The 24620-nt window shown below is 40.8% G+C and overlaps 1 protein-coding gene across 1 annotated transcript in view; it reads right to left on the bottom strand.

Annotated features, from left to right (window-relative positions):
• The window catches only part of Pex7 (peroxisomal biogenesis factor 7), a 58671-nt gene that overhangs the window by 19917 nt on the left and 14134 nt on the right, over positions 1–24620 (bottom strand). Inside the window, exons 4-8 of the mRNA XM_075948149.1 lie at positions 20512–20589; positions 19841–19949; positions 11314–11420; positions 9696–9809; positions 7744–7799 (exon numbers count right to left, since the gene is read on the bottom strand). Coding sequence (XP_075804264.1) covers positions 7744–7799; positions 9696–9809; positions 11314–11420; positions 19841–19949; positions 20512–20589 — 464 coding nt within the window. The remainder of the gene's footprint in view (positions 1–7743; positions 7800–9695; positions 9810–11313; positions 11421–19840; positions 19950–20511; positions 20590–24620) is intronic.

The following is a 24620-nucleotide window of genomic DNA, read 5'->3' as shown; positions in this document are numbered from 1 at the left end:
AAAAATTCTAGACCCAGCTTCTCTGTCAAAATGAATGAATTATAATAGTTCAATTAAAGCTCTAATCAGATCAATATTTTCAAGAGGCAGGCACCAGTTCATCACAGTGAGCATCAAGCCCAGGAAGCACACAGCAGGCAGCCTAGAGTACTTGACAAATTAAAGAAAACCATTAGGCTGATGGAAGGCTGGCTCTGGGAGTACTCATGGCTGCGATCCACAGGCGTGCAGGATGAAATATCAAGAACACCACCTCTCAGCAAGAGGAGGTAAAAAAGAAAGTTTCCATAGAGTTCATTGTTTATCAGAATAAAGAATCATGAAGCCTTTTTTATGACTCAGTTTTAAATAAACATTCTTGTAAAAAGGAATAAAGTTGGAAAATCTTCTTAGAAATTGGATCAACATCAGTATCTTGATCAATAATGTCATAAGAACAGCCTATATACATGTGGACTGTTAACTACTATGGGAAAGTGGGGACCAGGGTTAGTAAGAATTCTGCAGAACAAGCAAATGATGCTGTTGAGCATGTGTTCTTAGAGCATCACACCTAAATAGTAAAAAATCAGTAAACTTATAACCACTGTCCAGCTGTGTTCTGACCGCTTCCTAGCTCTACCACATGAAATACTCAATGTCCTCATTCTGAAACTAAATAGTTATGAATTCATCCACCAGGGCTGTAAGGTGTAGGCTGTCTGCACAGCGTACAGTCAGTCTCCTTTCTCACCCTAACTCTCTACTCTGTAAGGTGTAGGCTGTCTGCACAGCGTACAGTCAGTCTCCTTTCTCACCCTAACTCTCTACTCTGCAGACACTGGGCACAGAGATAAGGAGGAGACAGGAGAGTCAGACAGAGATGGGGGAAGAGATAGGAGGAGCCAGACAGAGATGAGGGAGGAAACAGGAGGAGGAGCCAAGACAGAAATGGGGGAAGAGATAGGAGAGGCCAGACAGAGATGAGGGAGGAAACAGGAGGAGGAGCCATACTGGAATGCTGGAGAAGCCAGAGACAGAGATGGAGGAGGAGACAGAGGAGATAGACAGAGCCAGAGAGAGAAACAGAAAAAGCAGACAGGACGTGAACCTGTGACAAAAAGAAAGAAAATCAATCCCAAAGAGGCTGAAAGCAGGAGCATGTATTCAGAGTAAAATAACCTTGGGTCCTCCCTCTGCACGCTTGCCCCCCTTTCCACTAACTGTAAGGGTTTCCGGTCTATAGCCATGTGCGCATGCAGGTACACACATGCCTACATAATAGAAAGATGAGAAACTGCTGAATGTAAGTTGAAAACAGATAAACAACTGGTGTTTACCGTCTCTTTATAGTTCGTTCCATTAAATGGAATCCATATTCTAGACTGGGGTTTCAGAATAGACCTACAGGGTGAATTATTTACCCCTGAGTTCTATGACCAGCTGACGTGTAGAACCCAGCTGATCTGAGCAAACAGGCTTACTCTTGTGCAAACAGTGAGCAGGAAGAAAGACCAAGGTTTTCTGCTCAACTACCGCCATACCTCTTAAAAACCGTAACACACAGATGAGGTCCCTAATGGTGCAGCCGTCTCCTGTGCAGCCCTTCCATCCTTGCTGCAGAGGCAATCTCTTTCAATTCTTCTCTTCCTTGCTTCTGACTTAATCTTTCTAAATAATATACTCAGAATTTACTGCACCTTTTCTTTTTCATTTTCAGATAGTCTTTTACTTCCCACTACAGAATGAGACAAAGTAACACATCCTTAAGAGAAAATATACACAGCCAAATTTATTTCAGTGCCTTAATGACACTATACAACAGAACTCTTAAAAATATAATGCAAATTAGCTGTCAAAATCCATAAAATTTCCACTGGAACTAATCACCACAATTCAGAGTTCAAAGCAATGCCTCACACTGCACTGAAGCAAGGCTTAATCCCTCGCTCCCGTTCCGTCTATTCGTGTGTTTGCATTAGGCTGTGGATTAGACAGGCACATGCGTTGATTCTGAAATGTTCTGTTCTTAAAAATCAGGGCACTTAAAGTCAGAAGACTCACCAGTTCTTCTTAACCAATGTTTGTTCTCTTGATTTATAGAAAATTACTTTAATTGTTTTACTTGGCATTTAATTTACCAAGTTACAGTTCACCTCATGAAAAGACCTTTCCAATATGGCAATAATTGACACAGGATTTGTACATGCCATATGGGAAGTAAACAGGAACATAGAGGATATGACATATTACTTTGTAGGTGTAGAACAAACTGAAACTATCTGCAAGCAACTCCACCTTATTGATGGGGACACCAGCCCTAACTTAAACACAATAAAACAACCCATTTGTCCTTAAAAAACATTTTCCCATTCACACAGGATGCTGTGTATTAAGTTCCATTTTTTTAATGACTACTTCAAACATAACTAAAGTGAAATCATGTTTCTGGGCTTTTATAATCAGAATAACCAGAGTTGTCATCAATTTCCATCTAATTTAAATTCACTTACATTTGTAAACATTTATTTAGCATATTCCAATTACTAGAGACAAACAATAAATTACACAAATCCTATCCTGGAATCAAACAATATGCTCTGGTAACACAAAACACATTTAATACTGAAGTATTCTTGCAAGAATTAAACAAATATGGGAACAGATATCCTTCTTAAAAAGAAATCCAAAGACAACTATGTTGAGATAGCCTACTTATATCAGAGAAATGTATCAAACTGTGCTGTAACACAGAAAAGTGTGCCCAGCTAGCAGAGATCTTTATGTTTGCATATCTTGAAGGTGTAACATTTAGACACGTCTTTGATCACCTTATTAATTCAATCACAGCCCTTGCACAGGTTAACAATTAACATCATACCATTAGCCATGTGAGGAATTAGCAGCCATCTTAATTAGACAGCCATCAGAAGCTGCACGCTGCAGCTCAGCCCCATTTCTTCTGTTTGCTTTCACTGACCTTTTTTGTGGGTAGGGGGCTAGGCAGAGCTGAGAGGAAAGGTTTCTGAGACAGAGTACATATTCAGCTATACTATCTGTTGACTTTGGCTGACCTTTTTTAGGGGATGGGGGGAAAGGAGAAGTATCTGTCTGCGGAAATCTCTGCTAATAAACACAAGGATCAAAAGCCCATCAACCACACCGGAGCTGAGACTGACGGTGGACAGGCAGGTCCCGTGAGTGAACGTGACAACAATGGAAGGGATGTGGTAGGTAATGCGTTCTGTCCAGATTCTAAGTTAGCACAATCCAATTAAAGATCATTTTCCTGCTATGAAGTAAAACAACCGATCCTTATCTTACTCAAATTAAATATCATGTCATACTATTAAAAGGCATTAGTAAGAAACATTTTAGTATCATATTTATCATGAGTAAATATTTTACTTTTCCTTAAGTGCTTTTACTTTGAAAATTACCAATCCACCCAAAAATTCCAAGACAGATATAACGAATGTGATCTATTTCTTCTAGTTCACCAACTATTAAAAATTTACCAGACTTGTTTAGCTTCCTCTCTCTGTATATATGTGGTGTGTGTGTGTATATAATATTTTTGTTAACTCATTTAAAACTAAATTTCAGGCATTGTGCCTTGAGCATCATTGATTTTGCTAATAAATATTAGAACATATTTTTATAGTGAAATGGTATTATATAAGTACAAAATTTAAAAAGGAAAACTAAAATTAATTGGCTATCTGGTTAATGCCAGATATTATGTGTATAGCTTCTACTTAAAGATATTTAAATGTCATAAAAACATTATGGAATAAATAAAGGCTGAGGGATATGAACCACATAAGAGATTAAATATAACTCAATTAAAGTTATACATTAAATAACTGAGTATATAGCTTAAGCATACCAAATAAATATTAAATATGTAATAAATATTAATAACTAAGTACAAGTATATAATTAAGTATATAGAATGTATATAGTTTACATATACATATGTGTAGTGATTAAGCGAGCAGGCCTGCTTTTCGTCCTGCCCAGCTCTCACACAGCTAGCTTAACATCCGAAATAACAACACACAAATTGTATTCATTTAAACACTGCCTGGCCCATTATATCTAGCCTCTTCTTGGCTAACTCTCACATCTTGATTAACCCATTTTTAATAATCTGTGTAGCACCACGAAGTGGTGGCTTACCGGGAAGATTCTAACCACCATCCGTCTTGGGTAGGAGATGTCTGCCTCACTGCCTTCTTCCTCCCAGCATTCTGTTCGTCTACTCCACCTATCTAAATCCTGCCCTATCAAAGGGCCAAGGCAGTTTCTTTATTAACCAGTGAAAGTAACGCATAGACAGATGACCCTCCTACATCACATATAAAAGATATAACAAAAATTCTAGGATTGCAAACTCTTTTTCTATTATATCATGCTGTCTCCATTAAGATTCTTTAATAAAAATGTAAGTAATATCTAGCAATTTAGAGAACAAACTTAAATAGTATGAAACACAGAAGTGGCCTCTTAGCTATGGATCTGAATAAAATGCTGCCTCTATTCACTGCTGCATGGTGAGCCCTGTTCAGGTTCCCACAGCACCATCCTGCTAGGTTCACTTTTCTCTCACCTTCACAGTACAATAAAAATTCCTACTCACATGACTCCTCAGTGGCTTTGAGCAATATAATTATCTTATTAACATAATGCTAGGTAAAGCATGAATGATTAACACCTCAAGTCTCCCTGAGGTACTTACATTTTAAAACAGGAAACTTATTACTATTAGCATCTAATTTAGAACATCTGCTATTTTTCAGACACTCATGTGTTGCGGGAGGTCCTCCCACTCCTCCAGCCTATCGCCGCTGAGATACCAGCCCCTTGGGCGTGGTCTCTCTCCCTTTAAAAAAGCGGCCACTTCCCTCTCCTCTCTCTCTTCACTTCCTGCTCCGCCGGCGACTAGACTCCTGGTCGCGTAGAGGGCTGTTGCCTGGGACAGTGATCTGTAAGTTTTTCCCCTTTAAATAAATATCACCCTATTAATCATAATCCCAAATTGGTGTGGCATTGTTTGTGACTTACGCCTTCACTCATGTGCCGAGAACATTTTGGGTATTACCTCATCAAATCCTCTAAACATGTCTACAAAGAAGGCATCATTTCCTTTAACCAGTGTCTGGCGAGTGGGGGAGGCAGCCTTTCACCTCAAGTCAACTACTCAAAGGTCCACATGGCCACTGCATTAGAGAGTGTTCAAGGATTCTCCAAAGAGTAAGGGGTGTGGAGGGACAGGACTGGCTCTCTGTAACTTCCTACCCCGAGTTCTACTTCTCTCCCAACTACAAGGGGAAGAGAGCAACAAGGCTGAGTGGAGACTGCTTTTCTTGCTCTAAAGTAAAAGTGACTACTTCACCTTTGAAGATGAGAGCTGAAAGGGGCTTTAAGTCCAAAGAGACAGACGGTCTTCTGTCACCGCCAATTATGCCATTAATGCTGACAATAACAGGACATTAGACAGCACCTAGTGTGCCAGCATTTGTGTATGTTAGCTCACTGGGTCATCACAACAATCTCAGGTTGCATGTCCCATCATCTCCATGTTGGAGATGTACTATCAGGTAACTTGGCTAGTAGATGGCCTGCCTCCATTACGAGGACACACAAGTATACACCAAGCCCTAATGATTCTACAAGTGTGTCTTCGATTATTCTGTTTTTATGACTACATCTCTCTTACTATACCAGCAAAACTGACGGGCTTAAGCCTGCTTCTCCTCTCCAAACCTACCATTTTATCATCTCCTGCCATGATTTGAATGTTAACTGTCCTCTTTAGACTCATGTGTCTGAACACTTGGACCCCAGCTGGGGATGGGTCTTGAAGTGGAACCTCGCTGGACCAAGCATTGCAAGGGCAGGCCTTAAGGTCTTTTAGGCCCAGGAACTTCCTGTCCTGTCCCTGTTTCCTGAGTGTAGGTAGACACAATGTGAGCAGCTGCCCGCTTTCCTGCTGCTACCTCTAACTGTAAACAAACTCACCTTTCTTCCCTGAGATTGTATCTTGTCTTGTATTTCATCACATCAACAAGAAAAGTTAAAAACAAAATAGTTAAAAGTTTTAAGTAAATATACATTTCCTTAGCCACTTACTTCAATCTGTCCATTATAATATCTGGCAGATAATAACAGACATATAAATACCTGTGACTTTTAAGGCTGCATACATCTGTCTTGGTTACTTCTCTATTGCTGTACTAATATACCAAGACCAAGGCAACTATAAAAGAAAGCATTGAATTGGGAGCTTACAATTCCAGAGGGTTGGAGGACATGACTGTCCTGGCCAGAAGCATGGCATTAGGCAGGCAGTCAGGCATGGTGCTAGGGCAGTAGCCGAGAGCTAACATCCTTATCCACAAACAGGAAACACAGAGCTGCCTAGGAGGTGTTGTGGGTTTTTGAAACCTCAGAGCCTGCCCCAGTGACACATCTCCTCCAATAAGGCCATATACCTCTTGCTTCCCAAACACGCCCACCAACTAGGGACCAAGTATTCAAACATACTAGCCCATGGTGGCTGTTCTCATTCAAACCATTACAACATCTATACAGTTTGGTAACTGAAAAGGATTAAAGCATTGATAATGCTAGGTTAAGAGAGACATGTATAACATGAGTACACACAGTTTGATATTAACAGCATTAAATTCTTATCATATTTTTCTTGCCAAAATATATATCTTAAAACTTAAGTTTTGGGGACTGGAGAGATGACTCAGAGGTTAAGAGCACTGGCTAGTCTACCAGAGGTCCTGAGTTCAGTTCCCAGGCGACTTATAGCTCCACAGTTCCAGCCTGACTGGGGTGGATGGCAAGCAAGAGACAAGTTTTTTTTTTCCTGTCCATTGGTGCTTTCTTCTAAAAAGTGCAGTATCACCACAAACTAAAAATTCTGCAATCATGCCTTACTACTTTAATGTGGCTGCATGTGGTGGCTCATGCCTTCAATTCCAGCATCAGGGAGGTGGGGGTAAGAGAATTAGGAGTACAAAGTCATCCTTAGCTGCACATGGAGTTCACAGATAGAGTGAGTACATGAGGCAAGACCAAACAACAACACAACACCCTCCACCTCATCCTGGCTAGAGTGTGATTCTATTCCCCAGTTTGTCTGCATTCTTTTTTTTTTTTAATATTTGCAACTTATTTTTATTTTATGTTCATTAGTATTTTTCCTGCATGTTATGTCTTGTGAGGGCATAAGAAGACCTGGAACTGTAACTATAGACAGGTGTGAGTTGCCATGTGGGTACCGGGAATTGAACCTGTGTCCTCTAGAAAAGTAGCCATTGCTCTAACTGCTGAGCCATTTCTCCAGCCCGTTTGTCTGCATTCTTATACAGGCTCCTTCCAGAAAAACAAGTTAGAGGCATGTACTTTCTCTCAAGGTACCAATTCAGTCTATTCCATCAGAGGGGCACACTGCATGAAGACAGCCATAGGAACCCTGCCAGATCAAACACTGACTGAGAAGGAAAGGAGAGGAGCTCTGGGGGTTAAGATGACAAGGCTGGTTAAGTTCAATGCTTAGTGTCCTCACACAAACCCAGCAGACTTTACAGCACACGGGACAAGGAGATGTGGCTTACAGAGTGACTAGCTGGAGGAAAAGGCAGGAAAGGTATATTGTTAATAATGCGATCCATTACCTCAGAAAAGTTACCCAGATACAAACGCTACTTGATATTGCACACAAAATGTATTTAAAAATCTCAGTACCTTACAGTGAAGTCATAGGAACAAGAGGCCAGCACCGAAGCATGAAATGGCGAAAACTGCAAGAGAGAAGTCAGGTGTAGTCACAGCTGCTGCTCCACCAGTCGGCCCACAAACACATAAGGCCCGGGAAGGCACAACTTGAAGTGACACTCGTGGGTAAGTCAACTGTGTTTGACTTTTCAAGTATTCATTTATAGCAAAATTTTAATTTTTACATTCTCCAAAGAAAATCCCTCAAGTTCTATAGAAATAATTTATAACATGTACTCCTAAATGTTGCTATTTTGAAAAAGAGTAAATATAAATTCTTAGGAGCTACCTAAACATAACTCTACAAATATAAGGGACTGAAGTGTGTGGCAGTATATAGACAGACAATAACTATAGAATTTGCCCATTATATTAATACATTTGATGTTCATATACTCTCAGCAAAATAATTACTTAAATGCTAAATATAGATTTTTAAGTAATTTAATGTTATTTATATATTATAGCTCATGAAAAATTATACCAAGGATAAAAATGTAAATTTTAAGCCCGGTGTCCCAGTTTAAATGGGCAATGTCCCTGACAGCTCATTCATTTGAAGTGTGTTGCCACTGTTTTGGGAGGTTGTACAATCTTTTGGACATGGGACTCGCTGTTGAATTTTGAGCTACAAGCTTAGATGTGGGGACCATGAGTGGGCTCTCTTGTCGCCAATCCAGGCAATATGAGTAAGCTGCGCCGCACGCTCCCATAATCCTAGACCAAGTTAGTCCAAGTCAACTGCCTCGCCACCATGAAACTGAATTACACCTATTTTCCCTAAGTAATGTCTGTCATGAGATGTAGCCAGTACATCAGGCAGCAGCGTCAACATAAATAATAAACAACCTATTGACTCTCATTGCATTTTTTTTGTTTTGTTGGGTTTTTTTTTTTTGGTTTTTGATGACCAAAATATTTTGTATGCACGTATGAGATTCTCAAAGACAAGATTTAAAAAAATTAAATTAACGAAAGTAAAATGTTACTAAGTACTAAGCTCTTGGTGTAAAAACTTGAAAATCAGGAGCCTTTCATGGTAACAGCAGAATCACCTGACAGGAAGCTAAGGAACCGAATTAAGTTCCTCACAATGAGGTAAGCCTATTGGAAGCCCCATCAAAAAGTGAGTTTCTCTCCTGTTCAGACTAGAAAGTTTCTATACCCTGCACATTAATAGCTTTTATATACATCATCACGCTAGAGAATAAAAACTACCATCTCTCCAAATCAATGAACACACACTCAACAAATAAACAATTATGAAAAATATAAACCCTAAATATAAACTACTACAGCTAAAAATGTTAAAAGAAATAATCAATTAACTAATAACAAGATGAAAAAATGGTCTTTATTTAACATCAAGTACTATATCTTTATATCATCCCAGCTTACTCAGATGTATGACCTAATTTTAGCTTTAAATTATTATCATTAATTGGATAACAAAAGCACATATAAGAAGAAATCAGCAATCCCAGTACTTGGGAGGCTGAGGCAGGAGAACTATAATTTTGAAGTCACCTGGCCTACACAGTGAGATCCTGTCTCAGAAAACCAAGAGCCGCGGACATAGCTCAGTAGTAGAGCATTGTCTAGCCTGTGCCACGAATGTAGGTGTAACAGCAGAGTATTCCCTAGCCTGTGCCACGGACGTAGGTGTAGGAGTAGAGCATTGCCCAGCCTGTGCCACGGATGTAACAGTACAGCATTGCCTAGCCTGTGCCACGGATGAAGGAGTTGAACATTCCCTAGCCTGTGCCATGGATGTAGTAGTAGAGGATTGCCTAGCCTGTACCATGCCCAGGCTTGATCCCCAGCTCTATACAACTTCAATGCCTAAATACTTTTATACAGGCTTCATTGATTATACTGAAGCTTGTGTTTTTATTCTATGTGTAAAAAATAAAAAGACTTACTTTCACCTTCCTAATAGCATACTTGTGACCAAGAAGTTCAAATACAGGTTGTCGTACATTCCTTAAGTCCCAGCCTCTCAAACTACAATCAACCGCTCCTGTCACCACCAGGTTCTGAAAACAATTCAGAAAAAAATAAATAAATAGAAACAAAACTATGACATCTTTGCAATTAAACAGTCCTAAGGCTTTCCCACTAGGAGCAATAACACACTTTTTTTTTTTTTTTGGTTTTTCGAGACAGGGTTTCTCTGTGGCTTTGGAGCCTGTCCTGGAACTAGCTCTGTAGACCAGGCTGGTCTCGAACTCACAGAGATCCACCTGCCTCTGCCTCCTGAGCGCTGGGGTTAAAGGCGTGCGCCACCATCGCCCAGCAATAACACACTTTTGTAGTTAAATATATACCCATGATCTATTTTATAAAGTTGTATAACAAGCAAAGAAAGGAGCCAAAATAGTCATTTCATAACAAAAACAAAAACATGCAACTTCAGAGGGAAGAAACCAAATATGTTTCAAGTACAAGACAGAACACCACACACAAGAGAAAGGCAAAGTCTCAAACAGCATTGTAGATTTTCTAACTTACTTTCTTAAGTAGCAATAGATGTACAAGGGTTTAAAACATTGTGACAACTCAGCCCATCTTTCACTTTAAGAGGTTTAAAACATGCTCTGAGGTTTTACCAGGCATCAAAAGGCAAGACATTGGGCTGGCAATGTAGTTCAGTGATAGAATACTTGTCTCACAAGCATAAATGCGCCTCTGAGTCCAATCCTCAGTACACACACACACACACACACACACACACACACACACACACACACTCAAACACATGCATGTCGGGGAACCAAGATGACACAAAGTTATTTGAAAAAGCAAAGTGCTTGTTTTATTTGTTTTTTTTTAATCCTAAATACTTCTATTGAATATACATATTTTCTTTTTATTTAAAGAATTCTGCCAGTGTGGCATTCCTTCAACTTTCCTAAGTTAATTTAAACCTAAGGAAGAGAAAACAAAATAGGTATTTTAGTTCTCAGCCAATAAGCCCCTTGAGGTATATAGACAGGTATATTAACATATTTATATTCATCCCTATATTCTTACTTTTTAATTCTCATGCACAGATATTTTAGCTGAAGCTTTAAAAAGTTTCACATTGGTACCACTATCTTACAGAAGCATAGAAACTGTTCAGCTTAAAAAGGAAGATAAAACAAATTCACCCTAAAAACTGATAAACTGTCAAATTGAAAACTGAGTTATAAACAGTTTGGTAGCCTGACTAGACACCTGAAAAACAAATGAACGCAAACTCTGGAGTACCAAGGTTAAGAGCAATCACACAAATACAAATTACGTAACGTGTAAAGCAGTTTCCAAAACAAACAGGAAAGGTTGCACTGTTGAACTCTTAAGAATATCTATTCCTTAGTTTGATGTTTTAGGAGCACTTAAGTCCAATTCACACTAATGCAGGCCAGGCACTATTTACAAGTGACAGGGGCTGAATTTAACTTAATGGTCAGAAACAGCACCAAAGTCCACATCAACAAGACAGACAAAGGCACAGCTACCATTGAGAAGAGTGCTCTGCGGGGAGCCGTACTGTACCTCGTTGTATTTACACCAGTCACAGCTCAGGATCTCTGTGTGATGTGCTGGAATCACAATTCGGACTCCTGCCATCTTCACATCCCAGATTCTCAGAGTCTGATCACCTGATAGAAAGGGAAGACCTGGTCAACATCCACAGCCCACTTGGGTGCTCAGAGCAAGGGCGAGCTCACCACAAGTCAAGTGAGAAATGCCACTGCCAGGATACTGCACCTAGATATATTTAAGACCATCACAGGGCATAGGAACTACAGTTTAGAGCAATACCATGGTAGTGAGACACCAAAATGGAGAAGTTGTTACCGTAGGAGATTCTGTTAGTGTCTGTGTTGGTGCTAAGGAAGAGCTCAAGTCCTCAAGCACGAGAAGCACACACTGCACCACTGAACCATGCCTCTGGCTGACAGAGGAAGGTCATTGGTTAAATAAAGAAAATGCGTTGGCCCTGATAGGTTAAAATTTAGATAGGCGGAGTAAACAGAACAGAATGCTGGGAGGAAGAGGAAGAGAGCTCAGAGGCCATGCTCCCCTCTCCAGGGCAGATGCCATGAAGCAAGCTGCCAGGTCAGATATGCTGAATCTTTCCCGGTAAGACTGATGCTACACAGATTATTAGAGATAGATTGATCGGGATATGAGAATTAGCCTGTAAGGGCTAGAGTTAATGGGCCAAGCAGTGTTTAAAAGAATACAGTTTGCGTGTTGTTATTTTGGGGCATAAGCTAGCCAGGCAACCAGGAGCTGGAGCGGCAGGAACGCAGCCCGCAGCTCCTACAACATCTGGCTCCTTCAGGATTTTAGATATGCTACATTTTAATGGAGCAGTGAGAGGGAAAATTTCCTCCTTGGAAAAACAAGCTAAAAAATTATTATACTTTGCATTATTAAAATAAGGCTGGCACTGTTTAAATGCATCGTCACTTTGCTAGATGAAAGTAAGTAATATTCTGGGATCTAAGAATGGCAGGGATGAAAGAATGAGTCTGAATGGGAAGAGTTCTGGTACATGTGAGAGCTTCAAATATCTTCAATGGGCCTAAAAATAATCACTAGCTCCAGTTTAGCCACCAGCCAGTAGAATTTGTTTCAGAATTCCAAACAGTCAGGATTAAACAATCTCTTGTGGTCTCTTTTAGCCCTCAATGCCTACAGTAGTGAAGTGGATGCCGTGTCTGGTCTGCAGCCACACCTTTCTTCCAAGAACAACACATGATCTCCTATGAAACAGGACTTTGAAACGACCTGTGGCTCTAGAAGGACGCAGACCTCAGCTGGCAGCCAAAGGTGAGTGTTTAGTTGTTTTGCTTAAAAACAACAACAACAAAAAAAAAACTATAGGAGAAAGAAAAGTCACCCTCCAGCCTCCAGCCCTGTCCTCTCTTTGGTCTGACTGTAAACATGCAATTTTATTTTACAAGTTTTTCAAAATCCCCTCTCTTAAAACAGAATTTACCAAGCACAGCATTTGGAAGCTGCTAGTAACCAAGCTATCACCATGTGGAGAAAGTTGGGCTATGGAGTCATCAGGATACAGGGACAAGTCCAGGTAAGAGACACAAAGTGAGAGGTCTGAGCATCATTCCCGTTCTGAGCTATGCTTTCAACACATTTCATAAAGACCTGGGGTAGATCTAGTTCGATCACTTGCTGGCAAAGAGACACAGCACTATGGAGAGAGTAAATGGGATCCTCCCTAAGTTTTCTGCCTCTAGAAAAATCAAGTCCCAGAGGAAAACATCCGATGCAGCATGAGGCTTCTATTGCATCCCATGAAATGCCAAGTGCTGCTAACTAACTTCTCCAAACTTCCTAACACTAGGCTGGAAACCATAAAGTCACTTCAGCATGAATAAACACCATCTGCAGTCCAATGGGCTTGTGTTCCCTGGGTAATTCCCTTATCTGAGGGTGTGAATGGATTCCAAGCACCAGAACCTTACAGTGAGTACAGAGTGGACAGAGTGAAGAAGTGACGGACTTTAGCACAGGGAAAGCAGACATTAGACTGAGCAATATCTGTCATTAGAAGACAAATATGACCAGTCATGTACACACCTTTAATCCCAGCACTCGGGAGGCAGAAGCAGACTCTGTGAGTTCGAAGTCATCCTGGTCTACAGACAAATTTCAAAACAGCCAAAGCTACACAAAGAAACCGTGTCTTGAAGGAAGGAAAAAAGGAAGGAGGGAGGGAGGCAGGCAGGCAGGGAGGGAAGGCAAACATGGTTGTCCTGGGGGCAGCAGGGGAGGGGAGGGCCAGTGCCTTGCAGAAAGTAAGGGTCCTCAGGTGTAATTCTCTCTCGTGGTACCAGTGCTGCTTACAAAGACGTGCTAGGAAAACCCAAATTGAGACATAAGGTGACACAGCGCCCACACTCAAGGCTGAGTAAATGGCTCCTCTATTTCTCTGACACACTATCTGGCTCTGCACCACCGTATTCAGGAAGCCTTTCTGCTAAAAGCTGTGGGTTTTAGGCCATCCATTCTGCAGTTAAGGAGACTGTTTTGTAAATGTGATAGTCCTACTTCCTTGATAGTTGTATATAGTTAGCACTCTGTCCTCATCAGTGTTTCCGCATAAGAAGGGACCGTCTAGCCACATGGGACAATGATATGCCCAACTCTTCCAGTCCCCGGGACATATAATGGTTTTATTTGTCTGGCCTTTTAAAACGGTATCTCCAGCCTGCTGGCAGTTCACTGTCATCTAGGCATTTATGAGGACATCATGGTGTCGCCGGAGACCCACCTGAATTACCAGAGTCTTACAAGGTGCAGGCCTGCACTGACAGCGGACCCAGGGGAAGAGGAAGTGCTGTGTAACAAGGCTAAGCCCACACAGCAGGAAGTGTGGGGAGCCTGGGAGAGGCTGCAAAGAGTCTGAAAGTATGGTCTAAAGGGAACTGAGCACCAAAAAAGCAATTTGGGCCCCAAATAAATGAATTTAATTGAAACACCAGATGCCTGTCAGATGTAATATGACTTTTTTTCTTAAAGTAGAACGAAGCTTATCTAAGAACCAGCTGGAACCCACACTCAGGCCTGGCTATGACTTATGCAATTATATGGAGTCTGTAATAACAATAATTTAGTTTTCGTGGTTCAAAAGAAAGTTTACTTCATATGAATCCTCTTTATAGAAATAGCACAAATATTTTTCCTATTGACCCCACAGTTTATAAACATGAATTCTGTTAATATAACTACCAGACCCACACAAAACATAATGTCCTGAGAGAGCGCTGCTATGGGAGACAAGCCTAGATGTGGCGCTCTCCCAAGACTTCCTTATTGGGATTAACAGCCAATGACAGCAAATCTCTACTTTTCCAAATACTCCACAACTCTGAAGGTAATGAAGACTTCCCACACCTGCTCTGTGTGTGGTGTATGTGCTGTGTGTGTGCTGCGTGTGTGCTGTGTGTGTGTGTGTGTGTGTGTGTAGTATGTGTGCTACATGTGTGTGTGCTGTGTGTGTGCTGTGTGTGTGTCTGTGTGTAGTATGTGTGCTACATGTGTGTGTGGTATGTGTGCTGTGTGAATGTGTGGTATGTGTGCTGTGTGTGTGTTGTGTGTGTGGTATGTGCATGCTGTGTGTATGTGTGTGTGTGGTATGTGTGCTGTGTGAATGTGTGGTATGTGTGCTGTGTGCGTGTTGTGTGTGTGGTATGTGTGCTGTGTGCGTGTTGTGTGTGTAGTATGTGTGTTATGTGTGTGATGTATGTGGTAGGTGTGCTACGTGCATGCTGTGTGTATGTGTGTGTGTGGTATGTGTGTTGTGTGTGGTACACGTGCTGTGTGTGTTGTGCATGCATAGTGTACACACGCTGTGTGAGAACCTCTGATATAAGCATTTGCCCTTCCACTAAAAAAAATAGTATTTTAAGTCGGGTGGCTCAAGCCTTTAATGCCAGTACTCGGGAGACAAAGGCAAGTGGATCTCTGAGTTCAAGGCTAGCCTGGTCTACAGAGTGAGTTCCAGGACAGCTAAACAGCCAGGGTTCCTCAGAGAGAAACCTTGTCTCAGAAGAAAAAAGAAAAAGAAAAAAGTCATTAGCATAAGCTTTGTGATTGAGACGATTTTTATGAGAAATCTTGCTTTGTTTTAGCAAGGCTTTATTATGAGCCAGATGACAAAGCAAACTGTTTAAAACCACAATACAACTCACAAACCAACAGAAAAATAAAGGATTCTCAGTTCTGTCTGAATCCAGCACTGAAGCTACTCCGTAGGTTTTTAAAGCAGATGGATGTGTGTCTATGAAAGCCAGTGTGGCAGCTCCCATTACATCAACAGAAATAACACCATTAATTCAGCAGTTCCAACAGAGCTATTCCAAGACAAGGAAGCACTTCCCAAATAAGGCTAATTGCTTGATTCAGCTAAAATACCAGCCCAAACTCACTCCTCCCTGAGGGCATTTTGATTCCCAGAACTAAAAAGGCTTGGAACTCTGCAGCTGTTTAAGCTTCCCGGATGATTGTCGTGACAGCAGGTTTGGAACCACTGGGCTAGTACGTTGTTACCTAACCATACATCCAAAATTCTATAGCCAGCCACTTTAAACACTGTTGGCAGATGAGGATGGGCTGTTCCAGGGCAGCATGTATAATAACAAAGGTTAGCTGGATGCTCTTTAGGCTCCCCTGTCACCACACATTCCACACCAATGTCACCTCACTCTTGCTTGTTTATGAGGTCTGGGCTCAGACACTGTTTCCTCAGGGAAACCTCAGGAGTCACTCTATTTCCAGAAGTTGGGTTCTCACTCATCATCAAATGAGGTCTCATTCCTGGGTCCGTCCCCTGTACTTAGTGTCTAAGTCTGATGCACATCAGCTTAGTTATGATAACGACCTGATGTATTTACTATCGCCACCACTGTTTTGAGGTAATGGAGAGATACAGGTTAAAGAGAAGGCCCAAAGACAGCCATGCTTGTAGTGAAGAAGCAGAACTGGATGCCAAGCACTCGGACTCCAGAGTCCATGTTCCTAGCTACTTATCACCCTGTGTGCCATCAACACCACCATCACCATCATCTTCCTCCTCTTCCTTCTTAGCTGTTTGCTTATTAACATAGGCTCAAGGAGGGCAAGAGAGCTCCATTCTTCGTCACCAACCCTCCAATGCTGAGCAGCAGTGGGTATTCAGTGGACTAGCTGACAATGTCTCAAAAAGCAAAATGAACCCTCAAATGATTTTAAATAAGACTCACATTTCTTGTGTTCAGCCACGAAAGGCATTTAGTTATAAAAGAGCACACAGACGCTGCAGGAAACGGCTAAAGAAGAGTGCTCACATGGTGGCGGCACACCTACATAGTCCGAATGCTAAGGAGGCTGAGGGAGCAGACCGCAAACTGAGGTGAGTCTGGGCTACACACTGAGCTTCAGTGACTCAAAAATCATACACACACACTCAAGATAAGCAAAGAAAATCTGCTCAGTGGTTGGCCTGACTTCTCTGGCTAAGGTACAATCAGTTTTATTACCATACCTGCTTTCCATACCACAAATCCTTTGATAATTTTAAGTCTCGTCAAATTTATTTAGCAATCTACTGACTGAAAACTAGCATGAAGGAATACTTCACAAAATGGCAAACATTCAACTTTCAAATAAGTTTTAGGATAGCTTTACTGAATCAAATTTCACAGGAAAGGTTTTAAAAGATTCTTTGTTTTAAGGAACATATTTTATAGCTTACAAGTCCAGTGCTTAATTCAATCCATCAAACCCACTGATTTATGCTACACCTCAGGTGTAGAGTCGTCTGAATGAATGCTGGCTCCCTAACAGATCTCCCTACTGTCACCTAGCCAGGACTCACTCCACCCTCCTTACATGTTCTCTGGATATCACCGTCTATTTCCACTCTCAACTACAAGAACTAAGGCTGACTCTGAAGGAATCAAAACACCACATCCCCTTTCTCCGGAGACAGCAATTCACTTAGGAATATCTACACAAACCCACTGGAACCCATGACAGAAAATAAATCCTTCTTAAGTGTATAAGAGAGATCTCACTTTTACTCAAGGGTAGAAGTCAGAATTAAAGCAGGGGTAGAAGCCACTGTCTTGCCATCATCTGATGCTGAAGCCAACAGAACAAAAGAAAGAGCCCACATCCAGCTGTGTCTACAAAACCAGACCTAATTCCAGACATTGTGCCATGGCAGCAAATACATTATCAACTGCCTTAAGTCAGCTTGGACACTCCCTTCCTTTTCTTTTCTTTTTCTTTTTGGCTTTTCAGACAGGGTAATCCTGGCCATTCTGGAACTCACTCTATAGACCAGGTTGGTCTCAAACTCAAGAGATCTGCCTGGCTCTGCCTCCCAAGTGCTGGGACTAAAAGCATGCGCCACTGTCACCAGCTGCTTTGACCCTTTAAAAAAATTAAAAAAAAAAAACTTTTAAGTAAAGAAATATTGGCCTGTATGATCACTACTTCTATTTCTAACATAAAAGATGAGAGTAGTGTAATTCTAGAGATAGTCAAAGGGTCAGCCTGTGGATTAAAAATGCTTTTTATATACTATTCATTTACAAGGTATGATTAGCTGTAATTATACATTGCTGTGAATGGCCAATAGCTAGGCCAGAGGTATAGACAAGACTTTGGGCAGAAAAGAGGCAGGAGATTCCATTGAGATGCAGAATGAGTCAGACATATAAAATGGGAGAGAGGTAAAAGCCACGTGGTAGAATGTAGATTAATAAAAAATATGTGTTAATTAAGTAATAAGAGCCAGTGGGACAGGCTTAAGCTAAGGCTGAGTTTTCATTTAATAAGTCTCCATATCATTATTTGTGAGCTGGTGGTCCAAAGAAAATTCAGATTATACTAAATCTTCAAAAAAATGGAACTAAAAAATGTATCACTAGACTCACTCCAAAAGACTTGACATTTGGAAAAGATTTCATTCCAATCATAGATTTTTCAAGAAAACTATGATTTAAACTTGGAAATCCTAGAGGTAATAGTACTCATTCTATAAGCTGACAGAGGATACTGCTCTTCATTTCAAAAAAGAATACTGGTTATTTTTATCAAGGCCAAGCATTTCACACATAGATATTATTTCAGTAGGGTGGCAATGCTGCACACCTTTAAACCCAGCACTCAGGAGGCAGAGGCAGGTGAATCTCTGACTTCTAAGCCAGTCTGGTATATAGAGAGAGTTCCAAGACAGTCAGGGTTATACAGAGAAACCCTGTCTTGATAAAGCAAACAAATGAAACAATATTACCATTTCCTACTATTAGAATCTCAAAAATTACATAATCTGAATGTATAAAATTACCTACAGGTTTTTAATTGTCTTCAATCAAACAACAATTCAAGAATTTAGGGAATATCAGTATTTCTTAATTTTTAGAATTATAAGCAACTAGCAAAGGATCTCTGTGAACCTTACTGTTGTGAAAGCCAACTCTCATAGTTCAGCAGCTCAGGACACTGGTAACAGTTTACTGACAAGGAAGGGACACTAGGTCTACCTAGTGGCTGCCTGCCTCTGGCTGGATTGTTAAATACAGAGACAATACTGGAAGCTCACGACCTCCTTCTCCAGCTACTGCCTTCTCTCTCTAAACAACAAACTGCAGAAGAGCTTCTAATTCTCTCTCTCTCCAAGGTTCCAGGGATCAACACAGATTTCCTACAAAAGGCTAGAAGAAAATGTTTAGGCTCTGGGAGCTACCAGGTCTTTATAACAACTACTTAACTTGCTAGGACTATAAGAAAGCAGCCACAGTCGATACGCAAATGAGTTGATGTGGCTATGCTCCAATAAAACTTTATTTACAAAACCTGCCTGTGAGTCATTTGGCTCTGAGGGCTGCAGTGCCTCCATCTGTCTTGCTTCTGTCTTCCCCGGGTGCTCTGGTTAGGTGAAATGGCTTTAGTTAACCAACTATAAGCCAAGGACACAATTTTATTCACCAAGACATGTATCTCAGGTCCAAACTCAACCTTCTTGTGAGAAAGCCCACTTCTGTCTCACAGGTTCAACAGTGTTCTAAAACAAGACAACAACAAAAGCAAACCTCCTCTTTCAAATGTATTTTTTTAGAGCTGTTATGACATTATAAGCCACAAATCTGTCTGTACCAAAAAGAAAAACCTAATATTTATTGTAAAAGGGCTATTATTCACTGAAACACAATCTGGGGACTCAGCTCTAGGTTAATTTTTGTCAAGAAACTGACCTAAATAAATAAATAAATAAAAGAAGAAGAGAAAGAAGGAAGAAAAAAGAAAGGGAAAGAAAAAAAGAAAGAAAGAAAAGAAAGGTCTTAAGGGCTGTGTATGTAGCTCAGTACATGCTCAGCATGTCCAAACTCTGGGTTCAACCTCCAACATTTAAAAAAACAACAAAAAAACCCCTAACTATCCTAAGAATCCAAAATGGGTACATTACACTTTGATTTTCTCTGAATTTAGAGAGTACACAGCGCCACCTAATGGTAAAAAGGTAGTCAACCCATAAGGCTTCTGGGAAATTCAGAGTTACCTGAGGTTGAAGCAAAACAACCAGGGATATGGGGAGACCAGATTGTGCTGTAAATGACACTTTCATGCCCAGTAAAGGTATAGAGAGAATTCTGAACAGTAGGATCCCACTGAAAATAAATGAGAAGATCAATTAGTCAACAAAGGTAAATACAAATGTACTTTTATATATGCTATGTATCACTGTATATGTATGACATAAATAACATATACATTTATATATACACATAAGAGACATATATTTCAAAGATTTTTTTTCTTTTTTCTTTTTTGGATTTTTCGAGACAGGGTTTCTCCATAGCTTTTTGGTTCCTGTCCTGGAACTAGCTCTTGTAGACCAGGCTGGCCTTAAACTCAGAGATCCGCCTGCCTCTGCCTCCCGAGTGCTGGGATTAAAGGCGTGCACCACCACTGCCGGGCTTCAAAGATTTTTAAGATTAAATTTTTTCATAAAATAAGATTGCCTTTAAGGGACTAAAATAATCGCCACTAAGCTATTTATTAGGTTGTAGCCAAGACTAAATTTTAAAAATTTTGACAAACATTTAAATAAATCCTTTGGAAAAGAAAATTAATTGATCACGTTGCTAAACAATATTTTAGAAAATAAAATATTTCAACGGAAGCTTGGAAGGAAACTATTTGTTTTTAAGTGCAGTAATGGCGACATACCACTTTGACAGTATGATCCCATGAGCCAGACACCACGAGTTGTTCACCTCTGGTTTGGCTCCAATCAACACTATACACCTAAAAAAAAAATTAATGTTTAGAAAGTAAAACAGCATCAAGTTAAATATTATATTTTAGCTCTTTGTATCATTGTCAACCTGCAACTCAGTGTATTAAACATTAAGCGCTACCCATTTCTACATAGGGGATCCTGTCCATTCGTCCACTCTGTCTTAACAGAAGTCTGCAGTTTCTAAACCTTCATCACCAAGACAAGTTATACACACTTTTAAATCCACCAATTGATCATTCATTACTCATAGCACCACAAAGAAATGTCAAACAGATAGGAAAGTTATCTTAAAGTCAGGCAGTGGTGGTGCACATTTTTATTCCCAGCACTCAAAGGTAGAGGCAGGTAGACCTCTGCGAGTTTGAGGCCAGCAGCCAAGTCTACAAAGCAAGTTCCAGGGCAGCCAGAGCTGTTACACCAAGAAACCCTGTCTCCAAAAAACACACATGCACACACACAAAAATAATAATAATAATAATAATAAGGAAGGAAGAAAAGAAGGAGGGAGGGAAAAAGAGAGAGAGGAGGGAAAGAAAGGAAAGAAAAAGAGAGAGAGAGAATATCATCTTTAAAAGCTTGCTTCCGGGGCTGGAGAGATGGCTCAGAGGTTAAGAGCATTGCCTGCTCTTCCAAAGGAATTCAATTCCCAGCAACCACATGGTGGCTCACAACCATCTGTAAGGAGGTCTGGTGCCCTCTTCTGGCCAGCAGGCATACACACAGACAGAGTATTGTATACATAATAAATAAATAAATATTTTAAAAAAAATAAAATAAAAGCTTGCTTCCCCAGCATTCATCAAAAAGCATTAAAACTCAGTATCCCCACGTGGCCTTCCCGAGCTCTGGGCAGGCAGCTTTGGGTACCCAGCAGTGCTGCTCCAACACGGTCCTTTGTCTCAGTGCACCAGTTCAACAAGGAACCAGAACACTCAGTTTTCATTCTATCACTTTATACAATAAGTTATACACCACCCCTACTCTAACTTGCATTCGCTGACATATTGATAACTATCCTTTAGGAGAGCAGTCCAGACATCCACCTGAGCTCGTCGTTATTACCAGTCAGCAGGCTGTTTCGAGTCTTAAGACTCTACCTCCCACATACGTGTTGGAAATATCAGTGTTTGTGGTTTGTTGTGAAGAGGCTTCAGGGAAACATCAATAATACTGATCTGGACTTTATTTTAACTTTTGATGCTTTGTCATTTAAGACACTGTGGTGGTTTGAATAACGATGGCCCCCACAGGTTCATATATTTGAGCACTTATTTACCAGGGAGTGGAACGGTTGACAGGATTAGAAGGATTAGGAATGTGGCCTTGCTGGAAATAGTGTGGGCTTTGAGGTTTCAAAAGTCCACACCAGGCCCAGTCTTTCCCTTTGCCCACAGACCAAGACATCTCTCTGCTATTGCTCCAATGCCTTCCTGCATGCTGCCAGCTCCCTCCCCTGATGGTAATGGACTAAACCTCTGAAACTGTAAGCATGTCTCAAATTAAAAGCTTGCATTTACAATAATTGTCTCGGTCACGGTGTCTCTTCACAGTAGCAGAACAGTCACTAAGACAGCCATGGAATCCAAGTAAGTCGAACACAATAGTGGTAGCTAGAGGCTAGGGAGGTAGACGTAGAGGTAAAAGTGACTTTGGCCAAAAGGTAAACTTTCAGCTATAAATCAATACATTCTAGCAATACAAAGTAAAGCATAATAACTATAGTTAATGCCTAAAAGATGTTAAGGAAGTTATCTTAAATGTTCTCTCCATGCACACATAAAATGGTCACTCTGTTAAGTGATGATTGAGTTAATTCACTTTATTATGGGAATAATAACTCAGGGAACACTCAGTTTTTAGGTAAGGCATACTTACTGCTGTAGGCATGAAATATAGATTATATTTATTTGTTAACTATAGTTCAATAAAATTGGTATGGGAAAATTATTAAAGTTCCAGGAAAAAAGTAAATAAGTAGAAATTTTATGTTTTGTATATCAAGGACCTTTTGCATTTTTATTTCTTAAAATGTTGCATTATGCTCAGTGTGACGGCACACATATATAATCCCTGCAATTGGGGTGCAGGAGGAGGCCAATATAGTGAGTTCAAGGTCAGTCAAGGCTACATAATAAGACCAAATACAAAACAAATTGGTTTGTTTTGGGTTTTGTTTTGTTTGTTTGTTAAAACAGGTTTCTCTGTGCAGCTCTAGCTGTCCTGGGACTCACTCTAGATCAGACTGCCTCTGTCCTTAAGAAATCTGCCTGCCTCAGTCTCCCTAGTGCCGGGATTAAAGGCGTGCACCACCACTGCTTAGCTTTTGTCTTGTTTTCAAACAACAAATTGTATTAACAGAATATCAAGAGTGCCTCACTCTCACCCCAGTCCACCCCTGCCACTGCCAATGTCCCTGCAAGTACGGTAGACAGTGCTTGTGTGAGACCAGAGACTGTGAGCTGGCCTCTGAGTGCACATGCACTCACTCTGACATGAACTCATACGTATCAGCATACCGGATATGCAAAAAATTAAACTCAATTAAATTTAAAACAGACATAAGTACAAATGGAGTACTATGATGGTTTGAAAGAAAGTGGACCCCAAAGGGAGCACGGTAATGGGAAGGTGGCCTTGTTGGAGTAGGTGTGATATTGTTGGAGGAAGTATGTCATTGTGGAGGTGGGCTTTGAGGTCTCCTATATGCTCAAGCCATGCCCAGTGAGTCAGTCTACTTCCTGTTGCCTATATATCAGCAGCTCCTTCTCTAGCACCATGTCTTCAACCATGTTCCCCACCATGATGATAATGAACTAAATCTCAGAAACTGTAAGCCATCCCAATTAAATGTTTTCCTTTATAAGAGTTGCCATGGTCATGGTGTCTCTTCACAGCAACAGAAACCCTAGGACAAGAACTGTGGTGAAGAGTTGGCTTAATACTCAGAAAAGCAGGCTCCAACAGAACACAGGGCTGGCTAAAATGTTTGTAGGCTTAATAAGCAGAGGTGAATCAGTGACCAGAGACACTGCCAAAGACACAAAGGAGCTGGGCATGGTAGCACAGGCATTTGAAGTCAGTACTCAAGAGGTAGAGGCAGAGGCGCCGTAAGTTTAAAGCCATCCTAGGCTGCATAGTAAGACCCTAACTCAAAAAGAGTAAAAATATATAAATAGGAAGATTCAGTACCCAGCAATTAGGGCTAGGAAACACTAAAGAACAACACCAAGGTTCCAGGCAACTGTGAGTGAGAGATATTTACTAAGTGGAAGACTGGAGGAAGGAAGGTAACATGAAACTTTACCCATTCAGGGTGTCTAGAACAAATGGGTAATTTCCTCAAGTTCTAAAAACAGTTCACAGCCTGAGAGATGCTTGGGGGATACCGCTGAAAAGAGAGACCTGGGCTCCACTGGATTAGCCTCAAGTCGATTCACTCAACTCATCAACAGACACTAAATACCTAGTAACACGGGCATGAAGATGAAACGGCTGGACGCTAGACAAGAGCAGCCCTGGTGCACTTACACGTTTATGAGAGCAGGCATCTATAAACGCATAAACATAAAGTTGTGTCATTTCCTAAAACCTGCAAGGAAAGGTAAAGACCACCAAGACTTAACAAGAGCAGCCAGTTCCTTCTCAATACCATGAACAGGAAAGAACCTGCCCAGCAGAGACTTGAGCATTATAAAATAGTAGCCTTTGGGGAGAGAGATCAGGAGAGACTTGAAGCAACAGACAAGCCTGCCCTCCCTCAGGAACAGAGAGCTAAGAATTAAGAGGGGTCATCTTAATGGCCATGTCTAAATTTGCTAATTCCGCGACGTGAATGTCATCAACCATTAGCTACCATTTAAGAGTACAGCAACTCCCTGACCACCCTCCCCATCCCTTCCTGCCTGATTTTATGCAGTGCAGCCTTTATCCAGGCCGCATGAAAGCATATTTATAAGTACAGATGAATGTCACTGCCCTGGCCAAAGCCTTTCAACATCATGTGGCCTCTGCAGCTTTTCAGTTTCACTCAGGGTTC

This window comes from Microtus pennsylvanicus, chromosome 1 (genome assembly GCF_037038515.1).
Source record: "Microtus pennsylvanicus isolate mMicPen1 chromosome 1, mMicPen1.hap1, whole genome shotgun sequence".
Classification (NCBI taxonomy): Eukaryota; Metazoa; Chordata; class Mammalia; order Rodentia; family Cricetidae; genus Microtus; species Microtus pennsylvanicus.
The sequence above is the reverse complement of the archived record's forward strand: the minus strand, read 5'-3'. Positions and strand labels throughout refer to the sequence as shown.